Below are 21,215 nucleotides of genomic sequence, written 5' to 3' on the forward strand. Positions count from 1 at the left end.
GTCTGCTTTCCGCATCCTCGCTTTCACACACAGATACATTCATACTTTTCAGAGGTAACTGGATTTTATTTTTTAGCTGCTTCTCTAATATTTATCTTCATCTTTCTGAATAATATATAGATACTGCTGTCTGTTGATTCTTTGATTTTAGATACTGTCTACTGACTTCTATCATGACTGATGAAGGTTTTAGTTATTTTTCACATACCTTTCTTTTCCCTCATCCTCTGTGAAATTATGATTTTTACTTAAGTTTGTGTTTGGTACTTTCATTACATTGACTCTCAGAATATTCCCTCCTGCTGAGCCAAGTACTTTATAATGATTACATTTCTGTTATGGTATAATTTTTTGCTTTTCTCTGGAGTTAATAATTACTTCAGTTTTCCATTCGTTTTGTATTCTTTGATCTTTTTAATTTCCCACCTCTCTTCAGCAGCTCTGAAAAATATCATTCAAATAATATTTTCACATCCTCAAGCCTGTCAGGTAATCTTGAGGTTCCAGTATTTTTTCCTTGCATACATTGCTCCATTTCCCCCTCCATTCTGAATTACTGTGCAGCTGCTGTCCACCTGCCATCCTGGGATTTCCCCTTCCACCTTCCTGTATAGGATTCTCCTTTTCCTGCATCCTGTGTTTTTTTCTTTCTCGGGCTATTTCCTGTTTTCTTGCTTTACTTACACCCTGTGGCTTCCTAAGTAAAGGTGTGTTCAAGTTCCTAAGGATGAGTAACAGTTTATCCTAAAACTTGTGGTTGAAATAATGACAGCATTTATTTTCCTTGTGAATCTGCAGTTTGGTTAGGTACTAATAGAGCTTGTTTGTGCTCCACCTTTGACATCAACTGGCATGGCTTAAAACAGTAAACACATTTATTTGCTCATTATTCTTCAATTCAGGAAGGGTTCATCAGAGAGCTCTTCTCTGTTCTACTCACCATCAGCAAGCTCTTGTCAGAAGCTCTTACCTGGGGAGGTCAGTTGGAATACCTGGATGCAGCCTGGGCTTCCTCACACCACCGTGGCTGGCTTCTGGGGTGAACATCCTGAAAGAGTTATGAGAAAGTCATATTCACCTTCTCTGGCCTAGCTGCTGAAGTCACTCAGTGTCACTTCTGCTTCATTCAGTTTGTTGAGGCAGTCACGGAGTCCTGATCCAATTGAAGGGGAAGCAAATAGGCTTTTCCTCTTAATGGTGGAGTGGTAAGGTTCTAGAAGAGCATGTGTGCATGCTCAGTCACTCATTCGTGCCCAATTCTTTGTGACCCCCATGGACTGTAGTGTGCCAGGCTTCTCTGTCCATGGGATTCTCCAGGCAAGAATATTGGAGTGGGTTGCCATTTCCTCCTCCAGGGGATATTCCGGACCCAGGGATTGAAGCCACGTCTCCTGCCCTTTCAGGCAGATTCTTTACCACTGAGTTATCTGGGAACCCCCCCGGGAGAGCACATGGGACCTGAAGTAGTGCTGTGACCATTTTTGAAAGTACAGTATGCTATCAGATGCTGGGAAGAAAAATTTTGAGATTTCTTCTCTTTAACCTGCAAATATCTTTAATATACCCTCACAGTTCATAGTTGGTAGAGTTCAAATTCTGTGTTGAAGTGGTTTCCACTGAGTTTTTGGGTTTTTTTCTTTTTAATTTTTTTCTTTTATTCTTTTTGTTTTTTGTTTGTTTTAATTTCTTTCTGTTTGTTTGTTTCATTTGGTTTTTCTCCACTGAGAATTTTGAAAGCATTCCTCTATTCGTAAGGTGTCCAGTGCCATTTCGATTTCTGATCCCTTGTAACTTTTTGTGTTCAATATTCTTAAACTGCATAATGCTACAACTTCTGACAGTCTCTGTTTCCTCTTCCTGTAATATCTCTTGCCTTAATTGCCCAGTTCTTTTACTTAATTTACTTTATCTTGTTCAAAAATCAGGTTGTATTTTAACACTGCCTGGAAATCAGCTTGGGCTAGATTATCCCATTCATTAGGTGTATCAAACTCAGCCATCACTTTGCACTCCTGTGTCTTTGTCCTAGAGTCAGAAGCCTCTCTGATATTCTTTATCTAAAAACTGAATTTACTATTTTCTTCCAGGATAGGGCTAAATATATCTCATTCACCTTATTTGAAAACATAAGCCAAAAAGTCTATTTGTTCCCATATCAAATAAGTTCTGTGATTCAGTACACATTGTTTAAAAAGCAAGTTTGCTACATTTCTTAGATTATATTATAGGTTGTATCTATAATATAGTTTTGTTCAGAATTATTAAGACTTTATTTCAAAGATCTATTTCAAGTAGAAATATTCTCATGTTGATCATATTCTTTCTAAATAACATTTTATATTTACACACGTTATTAATATACTTTAGGTAAAAGTAAAGCTCTAAGATTAAGATGAGCCATACTTTGAAATAAACAAGCTTATTAGAAAACTATTTTAACTTATTTTTTTTCAATCATAGATTCACTTGGCTTAAAATTTTAAAAATATAAAGGGGTGTGTGGTAAAAAGTTCCCTTGCAATTCTTTTTCTCTTGCAATTCACTTTCTCTTCTCATTGGTCTCCAAAGATGGTTGTTTGAGTGCATATGTATAGAACTCCTGAGATATTTTATGTATATACAAAGAAATATGTACATGCAGTATTTTATTCCCTCCTTTTTTTTACACAAATGATAGCATACTATTCCCTTGCCTTTTTTTAAAATTTTCATCTCACTAGTGGTATGGGGTCGCACAGAGTCGGACATGACTGAAGCGGCTTAGCAGCAGCAGCAGTGGTATGGTTCAGAGAGCTTTCCATATTGGTACATAAAGCACTTCCTCATTCTTCTTTATAGCCACAAAGTACTTGTTTTATGGACACAACATAACTTAAGACTCCTATTAATGGAATTTTTGTTGTTTCCAATCTTGCATAAAAGGCCCACCCTTTTGTCTTCAGTGATGCAATGAATAACATTAAAAACATTTTACCCAGCTGTAAGTATTTTGTTGGATACATTGTCAAAGTGGTATACATATTTGTAAGTTTGACCAATAAGGCAGAATTGCCCTAAGGAGTAAGTTGTACCAGTTTCTACTCCTGTGCTGCTGCTGCTGCTAAGTCACTTCAGTCATGTCCGACTCTGTGCGACCCCATAGACAGCAGCCCACCAGGCTTCCCCATCCTGGGATTCTCCAGGCAAGAATCCTGGAGTGGGTTGCCATTTCCTTCTCCAATGCATGCATGAATGCTAAGTCACTTCACTCTTGTCCAGCTTGTGCGACTCCATGGACTGCAGCCATGCAGAAATGCAAAAAAAAGCAAAATAGCTGTGATAAGAAGAGAAGTGAAAAGCAAAGGAGAAAAGGAAAGATATAAGCATCTGAATGCAGAGTTCCAAAGAATAGCAAGAAGTGATAAGAAAGCCTTCCTTAGCGATCAATGCAAAGAAATAGAGGAAAACAACAGAATGGGAAAAACTAGAGATCTCTTCAAGAAAATTATAGAGGTACCAAGGGAACATTTCATGCAAAGATGGGCTCAATAAAGGACAGAAATGATATGGACCTAACAGAAGCAGAAGATACTAAGAAGAGGTGGCAAGAATACACAGAAGAACTGTACAAAAAAGATCTTCACGACCCAGATAATCACGATGGTGTGATCACTCACCTAGAGCCAGACATCCTGGAATGTGAAGTCAAGTGGGCCTTAGAAGGCATCACTATGAACAAAGCTAGTGGAGGTGATGGAATTGCAGTTGAGCTATTTCCAGTCCTGAAAGATGATGCTGTGAAATTGCTGTATTCAATATGCCAGCAAATTTGGAAAACTCAGCAGTGGCCACAGGACTGGAAAAGGTCAGTTTTCATTCCAATCCCAAAGAAAGGCAATGCCAAAGAATGCTCAAACTCCCGCACAATTGCACTCATCTCACATGCTAGTAAAGTAATGCTCAAAATTCTCCAAGCCAGACTTCAGCAATATGTGAACCGTGAACTTCCAGATGTTCAAGCTGGTTTTAGAAAAGGCAGAGGAACCAGAGATCAAATTGCCAACATCTGCTGGATCATGGAAAAAGCAAGAGAGTTCCAGAAAAACATCTATTTCTGCTTTATTGACTATGCCAAAGCCTTTGAATGTGTGGATCACAATAAACTGTGGAAAATACTTAAAGAGATGGGAATACCAGACCACCTGACCTGCCTCTTGAGAAACCTATATGCAGTTCAAGAAGCAACAGTTAGAACTGGACATGGAACAACAGACTGCTTCCATGTAGGAAAAGGAGTACATCAAGGTTGTATACTGTCACCCTGCTTATTTAACTTCTATGCAGAGTACATCATGAGAAACGCTGGTCTGGAAGAAGCACAAGCTGGAATCCAGATTGCCGGGAGAAATATCAATAACCTCAGATATGCAGATGACACCACCCTTATGGCAGAAAGTGAAGAGAAACTAAAGAGCCTCTTGATGAAAGTGAAAGAGGAGAGTGAAAAAGTTGGCTTAAAGCTCAACATTCAGAAACGAAGATCATGGCATCTGGTCTCATCACTTCATGGGAAATAGATGAGAAAACAGTGGAAACAGTGTCAGACTTTATTTTTTGGGGCTCCAAAATCACTGCAGATGGTGGTTGCAGCCATGAAATTAAAAGACGCTTACTCCTTGGAAGGAAAGTTATGACCAACCTAGATAGCATATTCAAAAGCAGAGACATTCCTTTGCCAACAAAGGTCCGTTTAGTCAAGGCTATTGTTTTTCCAGTGGTCATGTATGGTATGTATGGATGTGAGAGTTGGACTGTGAAGAAGGCTGAGCACCGAAGAATTGATGCTTTTGAAGTGTGGTGTTGGAGAAGACTCTTGCGAGTCCCTTGGACTGCAGGGAGATCCAACCAGTCCATTCTAAGGGAGATCAGCCCTGGGTGTTCTTTGGAAGAAATGATGCTAAAGTTGAAACTCGAGTACTTTGGCCACCTCCTGCGAAGAGTTGACTCATTGGAAAAGACTCTGATGCTGGGAGGGATTGGGGGCGGGAGGAGAAGGGGACAAAAGAGGATGAGATGGCTGGATGGCATCACTGACTCGATGGACGTTAGTTTGAGTGAACTCTGGGAGTTGGTGATGGACAGGGAGGCCTGGTGTGCTGCGATTCATGGAGTCGCAAAGAGTCAGATGTGACTGAGGGACTGAACTAAACTGAATTGATATATATGCTTGGGAATTTTCTGGATTTTGTATTCAGTTCCATTGATCTTCCTATGCATTGCCAGTGTTTTCCTTTAAAAAAATTTTTTTTAAATTAAGGTTTTCTATTGTGTTTTGCTTTATGCCAGGGTTAAACTCTCTACCCTCTTTTATCAGGTTCTTTTCTTTATATTCTTATTTATTTTTCTGTATAAACTTCAGTATTATAATTTTAACATTTGTGACAAATTTTTTTCCAAACAATTCCAATTTTTGCTAACTTATGTCATTAAATATGACATTAAATTATGTTAAAAACAGTAGCACTCCCATTAAAAAATTGTTTAAGCTAGATATATTTTGGAACATTTCAATACTCTGATAGGTATTTTTCCCCAACACCACCAAGTAATTCTCTAGTTCTCAGCAAACACCGTGTTCCCTACAAACTGAACTCAGTTCTAATGCTGTCCACCTGGAGATGGGGTCAGATCCACAGATGAGGGACTCAGTCTCACAGACTGCTCCATTTCACATATCAATGGAAAATCCGTAGATGGTTCCTGTGCTTCTCACTAACTGGCTATAAATCAGAGGTTCCCATGGATTCCCCATTTTGATTAATTTAAATGGCTCATGAAACTTCAAAAATAATTTTACATATGTTTAGTGGTTGGTTATAAAGGATACAGATGAATAGCCAGATGAAGAGGTGCCTAGGGCAGGGCACAGTCTAGGAGAGCCCTGAGCACAGCAGCTTTTGTCCCCATAGACTATGGATGCATTCATGAGCAGGGCGCTTGTCGAGTCTTCCCGTTCAAGAGATTTTATAGAGCTTAATCAGCAGCCTCCCTCTTCCCTGAGATCAATGGGTGGAGCTGAAAGTTGCAACTTTCTGTTACTTGGTCTTCCTGGTGACCAATCCCGTCCTCAGACTGTATAGGGATTAGCCTAGATGTTGTTAAGTTAGATGCCTGCCCCCACCCCCCCCCCACCCCCGGGATGATGCTTGAAGATGGGCAGATGAGCCTCTGTCACAGTAAGTGGGGTCCTCTAATGCCCTGGGCCCTGAGCCAGGAAGTCTGCGCCTCTGAGCCCTCTGAGAGCTGTTCTTAGTTTGCCATGACTTGTGACTTTCTGGGATGTGAGCTCTTTTGTCTGCAGAGCTAGATGTTTTGGGTGTTTGTCTCTCAGGTTCAAACTCAAACCTTAACCCTCCAGGGAAAAGCTCTGGGTTTTGAGTTTTCTCCAGGTTGTTGTTCCTCTTCCTGAGAGTCGGGTTTATGGTGAGATTGTGTCTCAGCCTCTCCTACCAGCCTAGATGTCTTTTTCTTGTTAACCTGATTTGCTCAGATACTTTGGGGGTTTTTTCCCAGAGGAAATTGTTCCATATATAGCTGTCGATTAAGTTTCTGTGCGAGGTGAATCCAGGATCTTCCTATGTCACCATTTGAATTAGAACCCTGTATTTATCATCTTGCAAAAATATATTTTCTGATTTTATCTTGAGTACATACTGCTGTGCCACTTTTTCTAATATATATGCATGATTTTTACATACATCTTTTAAAAAAAATTCAGGCAAGGCTTTCCTGGAACTTGTGCTGCAGTACGAGGGAGTGAACTCAAGAAACTGGGTACCCTTGCTTGCTCTCCAAGGAGAGCAGGCTGGTTTCTCACATGAAGTGAAGATGGGGGCGGCTTGTGGTTGGGCAGGAGGAGTGGCCCAGCTGGCCTGCCTACCTCATGGTGTTGCTGTGTACAGGGATCATGCATAGTACCCTGCTTTTGCCCCAGGTACCTCAGAAGTGGCTGTTGGTTTGTGGCCTTTTTGTGACATGACATATTTTGTAATATTATTCATAATTACCCTGACTGCCATGCATTTGGTTGTTGTTAGTCCCTTAAAGTTTCTTTGTATTCTATTGCTCAAGGAGACCTTTGTCCAGGTGCAGGCACTCATCCAATAAAAGGTCTCAGGTTCAAGGTCCCAGCCTATCTGAGGTGTTTATGCATCTTTTTTAGAGTTAAGCATTTTTAGCAATTCATCTATACAATTAATTTTTCTTTGAAATTTTCTAGAAAAGCAGTCTGGACTTCAGTCAGCATTTTGCCAAATATAGTGAAAGCTACTAAACAACTGCTATTTGAACAAGTTTCCTGGATTAAGTGTTCTCCATTTCTTCTCTGAAAATATTCATTGATGCCAGTAGAATGCTCAAAACTCAAATGTGGCCTTTCTATTCACTTCAACTGTGACCAGCTGAACTTTTGTTTTCTAAAACATATTTCTTTTTCATGGAAAGAAATCAAAATATTCTTTTTAAGGGGTGTTCTTATTTTTTCAATTTACATGATATCAATTTACTTATATAATTATAAAAACTAGTGGCACCTGCCATAAACAAATTCCATCTATACTGCATAACAATTGTTATTTAGAACAATTAAGGAATAATTTTACAGATTTACTCCTAAAATCTAACTGCATGTTTTTCCTCTCTTTCTCTTTAGCCTGTACAGTAACCCAGGTGGGATGCCTCCTTATGCTTCTCAGGGTTTCCCATTTCTTCCTCCGTATCCCCCACAAGAAGCTAACAGGACTGTGAGCTCTTTATCTGTTGCTGACACTGTTTCTTCTTCAACAACAAGTTATACGACCACCAAACCCGCTGCTCCTTCATTTGGTGTCCTTTCAAATCTGCCATTGCCTGTTCCCACAACAGACACTTCAACACCGGTTGGTATCTTCAGATATCTGTATTTTATACCCTTGAAATACTCAGTCAGCAAACATCATATTCCTCCTTGTGCCAACCACTATGGCACAAAAGATAAAAAAAATTAATCACATTTTCAACTTAAGGAATAATGTCAAAGAGGGAACCATCAAATAAATAACTGTAAGTAGAAATGTTAGTCTAGAGTTACTGTGAAGACACAGTTGAGGGAATAGTCAGTGCTCCCAGGGACCGATGTAGAGCTAGAAAGATTACCTTCATATAAGATGAGATTCTTTTTTTTATACCACTTTACCCTTGGTGCCTCAAAGCATGCCTGATACATACAGTAGGTGCTCATTTAAAATAAGAGGCAGATGAATGAATGAACTCACGCTTGAGGCCACATTTTGATAGATGGTAATGAATTTGCCAGGATGATAAGGTGTTGTCATGTAAGGTAATTCTAAGAGGCAACAGCTCTGACAAAGATGTGGAAGCATAAACCAGATGGCACATTTGTGAAGCCGCCTGTTACAGAACCCTCAGGTTTCATACAGAACGCAGGCAAAGACACAAGAAGGATTATGTAGGAGAAGCACGTATCAGCTTATGGAAGGTCTGCCCTAGGGTACTAAGAACATTTAAACCAGTGTCTCATTGATTTAAAAAACTGTGTTCTTAAATTAACTGCTGCCACAAGAGACATTATTGAGGGAGAAACCATGCATTAAACATATTAAGGGGATTTAAAGGCCTTTATTTTTAACCCTTAGTAAAAGAGAACTTTTCATGGGTCCTTGGTTTTAAAATGTGACCCATATATTCAGACAATATATACTCTATTCCTTATCTTCCCTACTGTCTTATAGAAGTTATGTAGGTAACTTGAGACTTTTTGCCAAGTTAGTAATTTTTCTAAACATAGTGCCTTTTGCTTGAGACAGACATACTTATATACATCAATGAAACATGCATATAATTCTCCACATTTGTCACAGATATCTCACAATTGGAGATTTATTTTATAACCACAGGTAGTCACATGATCCTTCCTCATCAAACCGAAAAAAAAAAGAGCCAGCAACCCTATATATATAAAGATAAACTGAGAAAGATGGAGTGAAAAAAGAATGGGAGGGTAAGGACAGTGTGGAGTGCCAAGAGGATGTGTAATAATGAAAATAGTTATTGGATGCAGTACATTAAAAGTTACTTTTATAACCAGATAGGAATAGTCAAAAAGATGACTAAAACTTAGCACTATTTCAATCTCTCTTTAGATAAGCCAAAATGGTTTTGGTTACAAGATGCCCGATATTCCTGATACATTTCCAGAACTCTCAGAACTAAGGTAAAAAAACTTGGACAGTAACATTGGTGTTTGTTGTCTATTTAATTCGTAAATGCACGTATCATTTTCATGTCTTCACTGTTCCTATATCTTAGTGGGAAGTGGAAAGTTTTATGAATCTGTGGTATGTCTTGCAGTTCATATTTACTGACTTTCTAGTCTGTATCCAGGAATTTCTCTAGATGCTGGGAATGCTATAATAGTTACCAGGATAACGATGTCCTTTCTCTTGTGTGGCTTACCTTCCTGTGAAAACTATTTCTGAATACATTAAAGTTCTCATAAAGTAATAGAAAAGTGTTTTTACAAAGACATATTTTATTCAGATTTATGGCAGAAAAGTTGAATATTCAAGGTTAAGGTATCATTTTTCATGAGACACTGTTTCCCTAAGAGGCTCCATGAAAAAAATGTTTTGTGGCCAACTCAAGCTTGCAAAGTTGCATTCTTTATACCACTGTTGAAGGTTTACAGTAGCTGTAAGGCTGTTATCAATGAGGCTACTGAATGCTATTTAAAATGTTTGCAGTTGTTCTTGTCTTTAGTATATATTCCACCATGGATATACAGCCAAATACTCATGAGAAATCCTATAGTTAAAAAAAGTTTAACTTTCTTTGACCCAGTGTTTTGCAGTCATTTTACAAAATAGTGACTTATTATTTTGTGCTAATAATGTTAATCAATGAAGTTTACAAATACTATATACATGTTATAAAGCAGTTGCATGCAGTGTTACGCTTGCAGCCACCCCAGAAAATAGGTATTATTATTGTTGCCATGTTATAAAGGATTCTCTTTCCTTTCTTCATTTTTCAAAAAAATTATTATGAAAATGTCAATAGGAAAAGGTGAACCTCTTTGCTAACCTTCCTTCAGCTTTTTTCAGGAAGTATGGGTATAGGTCAGAATTAAACTCATAAAACTTTTACAAATATTTGAAGTGTTTCAGTCCATTACTATCTTTTTTTGTTTTTGTTTTTGTTTTTTTTAAACAGTTCCATCTTTAGTCAGTAGGGAACTTTGGCAAAACAAAGATGCCATGGGTTCATCATGAACAGTATTTTTCCCTGACCTAAAGTCAACCATTTTTCTGAAGGGAACTTATTCTTTTTCAAAATAACAATTCCAATAAGATAACAATATCAATAACAGTTATTGAAAGCAGAGTAAGTTTTTATTTCTTTTGTTTTTTTACAATTCATTTGTCTTTAGAATGTATTTCATCAGAGATGTACAGCCAAATACTATTTTTTAAAGGCTTTTTAATGAAACTGTTTTTGGATGACAGTATAACTTAGGAAAATAAACAGGTTCATTTATTTCCTCTTGCTTTGAATTTCAGATACTTTTTTTCCTTTGTTTAATTTTATTTTTTAATTATATAATGCTTTTGTGTGCATCTCTAGTCAAAACTGAAAGACACTCAAAAGCTTTAGCTTGCTCCATACCCCATCCTTCCAATTCCCTCTTACACTCTGGATATTGATTTTTGTTTTGGGATTACCCTTCCACCATTGTTTTGTAAAAACATTTTTATGAATACATGTACATAAACACATACCTATATCGTTTATTGTGATAGCCACATGCCTATTAGCTAAATTATCTTGCTACTGTGTTTAGACTACTTTTTGTTCCATTGTGTTTGGTGTTTTATTTGCTTTTAAGGTTACAGTTTGCCGCCTTCTGTGTATATATAAAAATACACGTCAAAGATTATGTAGAACTCTGTCAGCTGAATAAAGCTGGAAAACTGGATATTTATTGTCATGGAGAAAAACTAGATAACTCATATTCATTAACATCTTTTCTTCTATTGTGTTTCTAGTGTGTCACAGCTTACAGATATGAATGAGCAAGAGGATGTATTGCTAGAGCAGTTTGTGACTTTGCCTCAACTAAAACAAATTATTACTGACAAGGATGACTTAGTAAAAAGTATTGAGGAACTAGCAAGTATGTCTTTCTTTACTTTTTAAATTTCCCAAGAAAAATGTGATCTTTATCTAGAAATAAGCTAGAATTTATCTTACAGGAAAGAATCTCCTTTTGGAACCCAGCTTGGAAGCCAAAAGGCAAACTGTTTTAGATAAGGTACGAGTTCGTTTTCATTTTTAAGAAGTCCATATAATTTTAAAGTAGAATGAAACAGCATTTTAATTTTCTCTTTTAGTATGAATTACTTACGCAAATGAAATCAACTTTTGAAAAGAAGATGCAAAGGCAGCATGAACTTAGTGAGGTAAGATTGTTGAGCTGTTTTCTTTTACCATAAGAATTTTTATTCTTTTCTTTTTTTTTGACAATTAACAAAAACATGTTTATTTTTGTCTTCAACGAACAAACTGTTCTTTTCCCAATATTATCTTGATTAACTTACAAAAATGGGCATTTACAATGCATTGTCAAAGCATTTCCCTTTAATGGTAAACTTCACAGAATACAAACATTAAAAGGCTAAAAAAAATTTTTGTTGTTGTCATTATAAGATAAAACAAAATCTAGCATAAGTCAAGGAAATCATTCATATTTCAGGTCCTTGTCCTCCAGGAACCAGCATTGGTATATTATTTCCATTTAGCAGAACTTGATCTAATTTAGTAATTCTTCTTCCTTCTAGTATGATTTCAAATTCAGTGACATCTTACAGTACCATATTGACAAAGTCACCAAATCCCAGAAATATGCTAACAGTCTCCTCATCACTCTTCATCTCAATATGAATTCTTGATCCTATCCACTTGTCCACAAGCTCTAGAGGAAGCAGCTACAATGGGTTAGTGGTAGAGTCAGCTACAATGGGTTAGTGGTAGAGTCAGCTGCCATGGCTAATCCGGAAGTGGACTAGAAGTTTTACTCTTAATATGCACGAGCCACATTCTTAAATGTATTATTATCAGAAAGCATTTATTAGGCATTCGAGTTTATAAGGCATGATAAACAGCCTTGAGTTATCCAGATGAACAGCTCTCAGTTTTATGAGCCATTATCAGTCATTTGTGCTCATGCAAGAGCATTTGGTTCCAAAACAGAAAAATATAAAAAGCCCCATAAATAACTGTTCTGGGAGAGTTATTATAAAGCCAATTTAACTCTTCTAATAAAAGTTAAAAAGAAAAAATTTAATTTTAGACTCGCAAGCCTGTATACAGCTATCTTAAACAAGAAGTTGGCAAATTAGAAAATATAACACATGGAAAGTATAAAGTATAATTCACCACAAATAATAACTTTATACTAGAAATCCAGTTAATGTGAAAAATGAAAGCTTTTTATAAAATTAACCCTTGGAAATCATTTTAAAAATTAAGTAGGACATAATCTTCATATATATCAATAACCCACATCATAACTAACGATATTGTTTCCTTTAAAATCAGGAATTCTAGGAAGTGAAGCCAATGTAGTAAAACATAAACTAGAAATAAAACAACAGCAAAAAAAAAAAAAAAAAAGGTAAAGAGAATATAAATTTATAAAAGATTTCATATAATATGATTGTTCTTTTTAACTTTTTATTTTGTATTGGGGTATAGCCGATTAACAATGTTGTGATAGTTTCAGGTGAACAGCAAAGGGACTCAGCTGTACGTACACATATATCCATTCTCCCCGAAAACTCCTCTCCCATCCATGCTGCCATGTAACATTGAGCAGAGTTTTCCATGTGCTATACAGCAGGTCCTTGTTGGTTAGCCATTTTAAATACAGCAGTGTATACATGTTGATCTCAAACTTCCTACCTATTGCTTTCCCTCATCCTTCCTGCCTAGTAACTAAGTTCATTCTCTATGTCTTCTGTACTGTCTCCTTGCTTTCTTTCTCATGTGGTCTTCCTCCACTTGTACTAAAGTCTTTGGGACATTCTGGCCTATCTCAGTTTTTGCAAGGGAAGATTTATCTTTGTTTATTGATGTATCTTTGGCTATTATGTTCCTGGTTGGCTATTAAAAGGCATATAGTACTCTAGACCTTTGTCCTGGAGTATAATTTCATTGCCTTAAGGAGCACTGGAATCAGAGGGTAATATGAGAGATTTTTAAGATTACTTGATCCAACCAGTTGCTGACACCGTGCAATTGTTACATCTTTTGCATTGCACTAAGCTCATTGCATATGTTGCCCATCATTCCACACAAAAACTTATGAGGGTAGGTATTGTTACTATTTTTCCATTTTACAGATGAGGAAACTGAGGCACGTGGATATTAAATAACATCCCTGAGGTCATACAAATGGAAAGTGTCAGAGTCAGGAATCGCACGTAAGGAGTCCTACCCTCTCTTAGCCAGAAGATCTTTTGGAGGCACTTTAGAGCTTACTAGATGAAGAGGCTTTTCCCAATAATCAGTATCATTCCTTAGACAAACTTAATAAATTAATTCCTTAATTTAATAAAGAATACTAGAAACCAAAAGCAAACATCACAGTTAATGACTCAACATTCCCAGGATCATTTTAATGTTAGGCGTGAGACAGTGATGCCCCAATATCACTGCTATTTAACTTCTACCCCATTTTCCTTCCCACTAAGGAGTTTTTCAGAGCATTAGAAATTAATGATTTTCTTTCTCAATTTTCTTTTTCAGAGCTGTAGTGCAAGTGCTCTACAGGCAAGATTAAAAGTAGCTGCACATGAAGCTGAGGAAGAATCTGATAATATTGCAGAAGATTTCTTGGAGGGAAAAACGGATATAGATGATTTTCTCAGTAGCTTCATGGAAAAGAGAACAGTATGTAATATTCTTCGGTTGAGGACAAGTGACAGTGTAATATCAAATTACTTATGTATATTCATGAGAAAAAAAAAATCTTAGCACATTACTGAGCTGAAGTTTTGAGTGCCATGAGAGGAAACTGAAGAGCTTCTGAGAATGATAGCAGCTTGCTACTATCACTTTAAACCTGCTTGTTGGGAGCACACAAGCATGTAAATCACATAACAGTTCTGTTTCAGAAATGATAGCTGAAGTCTACTCTAGTCTTAGTAGTCAAATACTATTTTTTAAAGTCTTTAATGAAGCTTTTTTGGATGAGAGTATAACTTAGGGGAAAAAAACAGGTTCATTTATTTCCATTTGCTTTGAACTTTAGAGAATTTTTTTCCTTAATTTTATTTTCTAGTTATATAATGCTTTTGTGTAGATCTCGAGTCTAAGTCTTAATAGTTGTGATATACTCCTGAATAACCTGTTTCATAAGCTGTTTAAAATTTAGGAGAATAACTTAAAAAGAATTTTTTTGTTTGTTTATTGTCCACACTGGATGGCTTGTGGGATCTTCATTCCGCAGTCAGGGATTGAACCCAGGCCACTGCCATGAAAATGCCAAGTCCTTCCCACTAGACCACCAGGGAATTCCCTATGGAGATTTTTTTTTTGTTTTTTTTTGTTTGTTTGTTTTAATATTACTTGAGAACATTCTGGGCATAGTTTCTGTTCCAGTATTTCCATTATATTTAAAGAAAAGATTTTGAAGTCTGCTTAGCAGTATCTTATCCTTTGATAAGTCCTATGTATTTACCTAATTTCTCTGAAACATCACAGTTATTTATAACCTTTATACAATTAAGTGTTACTGTAAAGGAAAGTGGGCCAGATTTTATTATTCCCGTTTTCCACAAGAGAAAATTGAAGTTCAGGGACATTATTGACTATAGCTTTTATGAGGCATTCATTTCTAGTCTTTTTTTTTGATACTGTATTATTAACTGTATTTTGAGGTTTTTATTAAGCTTCCAGGGTAACAACAGTAGGATTTATTTTCATATTTTTAAAACACAGATATTTGAAATTATATAATCAGAACTGGGATAAAGGATCAGAGTGTGTTTTACATTCTACAGGATTACAGACAAAAATTATCTTCCAAACAATTTTTTTTTCTTTTTTTTGGATTCTTAAATTCTGTGCCACCTTGAGTTCAGTTCAGTCGCTCAGTTGTGTCCGACTCTTTGAGACCCCATGAATCGCAGCACTCCAGGCCTCCCTGTCCATCACCAACTCCCGGAGTTCACTCAGACTCACGTGCATTGAGTCAGTGATGCCATCCAGCCATCTCATCCTCTGTCGTCCCCTTCTCCTCCTGCCCCCAATCCCTCCCAGCATCAGAGTCTTTTCCAAGGAGTCAACTCTTCGCATGAGGTGGCCAAAGTACTGGAGTTTCAGCTTCAGCATCATTCCCTCCAAAGAAATCCCAGGGCTGATCTCCTTCAGAATGGACTGGTTGGCTCTCCTTGCAGTCCAAGGGACTCTCAAGAGTCTTCTCCAACACCACAGTTCAAAAGCATCAATTCTTCGGTGCTCAGCTTTCTTCACAGTCCAACTCTCACATCCATACATGACCACTGGAAAAACCATAGCTTTGACTAGATGGACCTTTGTTGGCAAAGTAATGGCTCTGCCTTTCAATATGCTGTCTAGGTTGATCATAACTTTTCTTCCAAGGAGTAAGCGTCTTTTAATTTCATGGCTGCAGTCACCATCTGCAGTGCCACCTTAGACATCCACAATTTAATGTCAACGAATTAAAAGATTCTTACTTAGAATTCTGTTAAAATGTAGCTAGTTGTAGGAAGATTATTGAAGAAGTGACTGGTATTTAAATAATTTATCTTCTAGATTTGCCACTGTAGAAGAGCCAAGGAAGAGAAACTTCAACAAGTGATAGCAATGCACAGCCAGTTTCATGCTCCACTATAGGTAAATTGTATTCTGGAAGGATTGTGTCTTGAGGCTATTGCATGGCTCTCTTTAATGAAGTGTTCTTACCAGTGCTTGTTCAGCCAGCTTTAAGCATAATACTACCATTACAGCTACCATGCTATATAACATGTAGAATACTTTGTATTATCTATCAAGCATGATGTTATACACCTAAGCATATGGCCAGTATAAATTGTTTGCATGTTTTCTCAGTATGGTATTTGCTTAAATGAGTTTTGTTTTCAGTATTTGATAGCTACATATGTAGAATTTAAGTTCCTTTCTCTCAGCTGGTGTGGGGCATATACCATAACACTTAAGTTGACTTATTTCTCAGTAGTCTATTTTGTCATTTTTTCCTTTAAAAAATGAACTTCCAATCTGTCTCTTTTCCATCTATTCGGTAAGTTTCTGATCAGGGTTTCTGATCTGACTTCAGGGTTTCTCCTTTGTGCAGAGCACTGACAAAATGATCCTCCTAAAATACCACTCTGTGATAACATCTCTGCTCTAGGACCTTTAAAGAACCCTGGGGATGATAAATGCCACGTTTCTCTCTCTGGTTTTAAGCCTTCTATAAGCTGGCTGACATTTTAGATCATCCATTCTAATTTCCGTTTGCCTCTCCTGTGTTCTCTTCTGTCACGTTCTTTTTTCTATCATCATGTCTTTGTTCATGCTCTCATCTGATCTCAAGACATTGTTCTATTTTCCTGTCTTATCTTGTTTTAGGATTGGATTTGGTTGCAAAGACTAGCCCAAACTCAACAAGTTTAAGTAAAAGCTTGTGTTCCTGGATAATGCAGGAAAACAGCCCAAATGTAGGAAAGCACACGTCAGTCTCCTGGGAGTGAAAGCATGAGGCCACCCGTAACCAAAGCAGCTCTTCCTTAGATGCTGCCACAGGCTGCTTGTTTCTCATTTCTGCTTTCCTCCCCTTTTCTGTCTCTCGCTCTCGTGTGCCTTCTCACTGGCTCTTCAAAGAGCCTTTCTTTGCTGCACTTGCACGTGGTTCAGCCACTGCTGCCCACAGGCCTGATCTGACAGTCCAAGCAGCCGGGGGAGACTGAGCAGGGTCTCACAACAAATCAAGGAAAGAGACTGGCACCGCGTACATGGTGTCTGTCCTGACCTCACGGTTTTACCTGGAGACTGGTGTCGTGTGGTCTTCTGTCTGCTTTGCTGGGCTGATGGAGCAGATGTTGAGAAGAGAGCGTGGGAGTTTCCTTTAAAAGGGAGCTGGCTACAGGGAGGGAGGTGACAGGCATTTCTCATCTCCAGCTCAAACTTACCTGCCCCTTTTCTCAATTTAGCTGTCCTTAACATTAGTAGCAACATTGCATTGTTTTATTTTACAACTCAGATTGTTAATCTCTGAGGGTAAGTGTTGATTTTTAATGTAAAGTATACATATCTCAAGGTTGAGAAGTGGGCAGTGAGTTATTCTCTGTTGACACATGCATGCTAGAATCCTTTCCCACCTCTTTTCCCTCATTGTCAGGTTATCTTCTTATGAAATCTTATCATCTTAAAGTAAATCTTAGGTTTTTGATTTTCTTTTCTTTTCAGATTTTCCTGAAAACATGAACTTCAAAGAGAGGAATGGGACACAAAACTAAGCACATTTATATTTATGATTTTCAAATTGGCATTTCATCACAATGGCTGAATTCCTAGATGTATTATATAGGTTGTATACAGAACTGGGACTGATTTTGTACAGATTAGAATGATTGCTATGATCTTTGCTTTGAAAATTTTTTCTGCACTATTTGCACTAAAAATGTTTATTTATTGTTGATAAATTCTATCATATTTAAGTTCTACTGCTGTTCCTCTCTTATTATTGATTAAATACCTGTGCATGTAATTTTAGCTACTCTCAATATTTTATAAAATTACTTCATTTAAATTTGTATTTTTAATTTGAAACTGCCTCATTTCTTTATCAAGGATAGTTTGCTTAGATTTTTTTTCCTCTCAACCCTTTTTGAAAAATTACTATTTCAACTATAGAAAGATTCTTATTTTTTCTCTTTCTTTCTGGATGATAAAACTTTGAAAAATAATTTGTTTTTAAATATTCACAGTGTCAGGAAACACCAAACCTGCCAGTGTGCCGTCTCAAGTAATTTTTAATACACAGAATAAATCAAAAGGATAAACCAGCTGTTTTTATATACGGTCTTATTTTTTAAAGTAAAGATGCATTTAAAAGGCAATACAGGTAAATAAATATTTTACCTAATAGAAAAATTGCCTTTCATTTAAACTAGTCTAACATAAACTTTCATGCTAGCTTTTTAAATATAAGTATCTGATGAGTTTGTGGTTAGATGAGGATATTCTGTCTGAATTCTGAAGTTTAAAACAATATTTTGTTAATAAATAGTAAAGAACACAAAAAAGTCAGTGAAATTTTCTGACCTTTACTGTGTTAGCTTTTCTCTTATGAAAACTTTAATAATAAAACTAATATTTAATTTTTAGGCAGTCTAGTTTTTAATTTGATTTTCACTTTAACCTTGTATATGTTAAACAGTTTGCTTTTATAGTTCATTACAGAATGAACATATTTTATGGATAGCTGTGAAAGCCAATTAATAGAAAATCTTGAACTAGATTTCCAAGGCTTGATAAAGTAGCATCCTAATGCCTATTTTCATTTAAACTTCAGTATGATTGCCATTCCAAATCCTAGCATACAGTACAGGTTTTTTTCTTCATTCTTCTTTCTATACCTATTTCTGGCAACAGTTTAGGAAAAATATTTTCTGAGACTTGAAAAATGCTTAATACTTAGTCTGTGTTTAAGGGAGGACAGGTATTCACATGGACTCTAAAGATATAATTTGAGTAAAGAAATTAATTTTTTTAACCTGTCTTCCTGGTACTACGCTAAGAGCATGCCATTTAATCTTCAAAATGACCCGACAAGGAAGTTATGATTATTATTCCAGACACATAGTACATAACTGAGGTAAGTGGTTCAGATTTGTTGCAGTCTTTTGGGTATTGAGAAACCTTTCCTTACTGCACTGGCCACATAAGCTTCAGTCTTCCCAGCAGTCACCACAGTGGAGGACATGATTATCCTAGTCTTTTGCAAGCAATCAGGAAGCTTTCTTAGAAACCAGACAGAGCTCAGAACAAGAGCCCAGCAGACCACAACCATTAATTCATTTGATTCATTAATTTTATTAAGCCCTCTAAGAGTGAGGCACTGTGGAAATACTATCCAATGATGACTCAAACATGGCCTAGGTGTTTATGTACTTATCCACCTTCCTCTCTACCCCAAAAAGTTATTTTCATATAGTAAATCTCTTCTACATAATCACATAAGTAATTCATCTCAATGTCTTATTTTTTTAAACTTGAACTATTCCAGTTTCATTCTATACCAGTTAACATACCTTGGTTTCTTCTTCTAAAATTAGGTAACCTCCTTACAACCTAGTCATTAAAAAGAGGACTCTAATCATCATTATCTGCTTCTAATAGATCAGATATTAGGTCATAGACATCATCCAGGATGGAAGTTAGTCTACATTTGAATATGTATGATTTTGGTTTTACAATAAAAAGTGACTTTTCTATAGTACTAGTATTATTTTTTTCTTAATTGGCCATATTGGAGAAGCAGTGCCAGAAGGAGAAAAAGTATCTGTCAAAGCAGAGATTGTGATTTTCCTCTAACACATACTAGAGGACTAGATGGAAATCAGAATAGCAGAGAAAAGCTTAGGCGTTATTAGATTATGCAGAGTTAGGGGTTTGTCATAGGTAGGACTAGAAAGACTGATGTCTCAAATAGTTTTCTAAACAGATGTGATAACATGCCAGACATAATGCTTCAAAGTTGAAAGATTTTCTAGGAATAATCTATACTAGGAAATTTATATTGGAATAGAGATCATCTGACAGGTAAGTCTGATCATAATTCATATATGTTTAAATCGAAGGACAGCTCAGATTATTTTTAGGGAAAGCAAGTAAACTAATCTTGTGCCCCTAAAGAATAGAAACCTCACACCAGGGTTTTCCTTGTTTCTGTGTTCCTTTACTCTAAAAATGTTCCTTTGCTGATTGTCGAGTCATGATCAAAATGCTTACCTACTTCATATTGTTAAATTTTCCTGAAAATCACTAAATAATAAAGCACTTGAGCTCTAAATATTACCAGCGGGGAGGTAATCTGTCTTGAGTCAGTTTTACATTGGTTTAAACCAATTGCTCTAAAGAGAACTTTCTGATTGATGTTTGATTTAAAATGAGAATTTACTGTTAGAGATTTTAATCTAATTGGATTGGCCATGTTCTTTTAAGGCTCCATGCCACACAATAACGTCTTAATATGCAATAAATAGAACCTTTAAAAAAAAACAACACATAAATTTCAGTGTTAGGTTAACTCTAGTAAGTAGTCTAAATGAACATATGCTTAAATTATAATGTTTTGTAAAATGGTGGGGACTGGAAAAAAGTTGGTGTCTGATATGAAAGATACCACATTGAAGAACTAAATTTTAACGTATCAAATATTTATATTATTTGCTTTTCAAATAAACGCATAGTTCTGTTTGGTATAGTTACTATGTCATTTTTTAAAAAATTTGTTATTTATTTTTGTAGATGTATACTGCCAGATGGAAGAAATTAAATTCTCATCCTTGATACTAGGGAAAGAAGTTTCTAAGAGTTGATAATCAACTTCAAGAGTGGTATGGAGTTATAAAAATATAAAAGCCATTATGACTATATCCTAAGAATCTTTAATAAGGTATTCACTAATACAGAAAGTTGTTACTCTTGACCACCTTTCTCCAATTCCCCAACCACCCACTGCTCCAACCCTCATGCTGGGTTAACCACAAATCTGATCTTTTTCTGTAACTTTGGTGGTTTGGGTTTTTTTTTTTTAAGAGTATACATATAAGTGAAGTCTTATAGTATTTGTTTTTCTCTGATTTATTTCACTTAGCATAATTCCCTCAAGGTCCATTCATATTGTTGGAAAAGGCAGCATTTTCTCATTTTATGTCTGAATACTATTCCGTGGTGTGTGTGCTTCTTTCTTCATTCATCTGTTGGTGGACAGTTAACTGGTTGTTTCCATATCTTGGCCATTTTAAAACAGTGCTGCTGTGAGCATGAAGGGGTACGGATATCTTTTCAAGTTAATGTTTTCATTTTCTTTTATGTATTCCCAGAAGTGGATCTGTATGCTGGATCATACAGTAGTTGTATTTTTAGTT

At 36.4% G+C, this 21,215-nt stretch overlaps 1 protein-coding gene and 1 pseudogene across 1 annotated transcript in view; one reads left to right on the top strand and one right to left on the bottom strand.

Moving 5' to 3' along the window:
* Positions 1-20,134, top strand: part of VPS37A (VPS37A, ESCRT-I subunit) — a 39,268-nt gene extending 19,134 nt beyond the window's left edge. The window contains exons 5-12 of the mRNA XM_018041919.1: positions 7,691-7,916; positions 9,180-9,250; positions 11,082-11,209; positions 11,289-11,347; positions 11,427-11,495; positions 13,843-13,986; positions 15,874-15,954; positions 17,527-20,134. Coding sequence (XP_017897408.1) covers positions 7,691-7,916; positions 9,180-9,250; positions 11,082-11,209; positions 11,289-11,347; positions 11,427-11,495; positions 13,843-13,986; positions 15,874-15,954 — 778 coding nt within the window. The 3' untranslated portion in view covers positions 17,527-20,134. The remainder of the gene's footprint in view (positions 1-7,690; positions 7,917-9,179; positions 9,251-11,081; positions 11,210-11,288; positions 11,348-11,426; positions 11,496-13,842; positions 13,987-15,873; positions 15,955-17,526) is intronic.
* Positions 11,596-12,866, bottom strand: LOC106503674 (annotated as a pseudogene).

The sequence above is a fragment of the Capra hircus genome, chromosome 27 (assembly GCF_001704415.2).
Source record: "Capra hircus breed San Clemente chromosome 27, ASM170441v1, whole genome shotgun sequence".
Taxonomy (NCBI): domain Eukaryota; kingdom Metazoa; phylum Chordata; class Mammalia; order Artiodactyla; family Bovidae; genus Capra; species Capra hircus.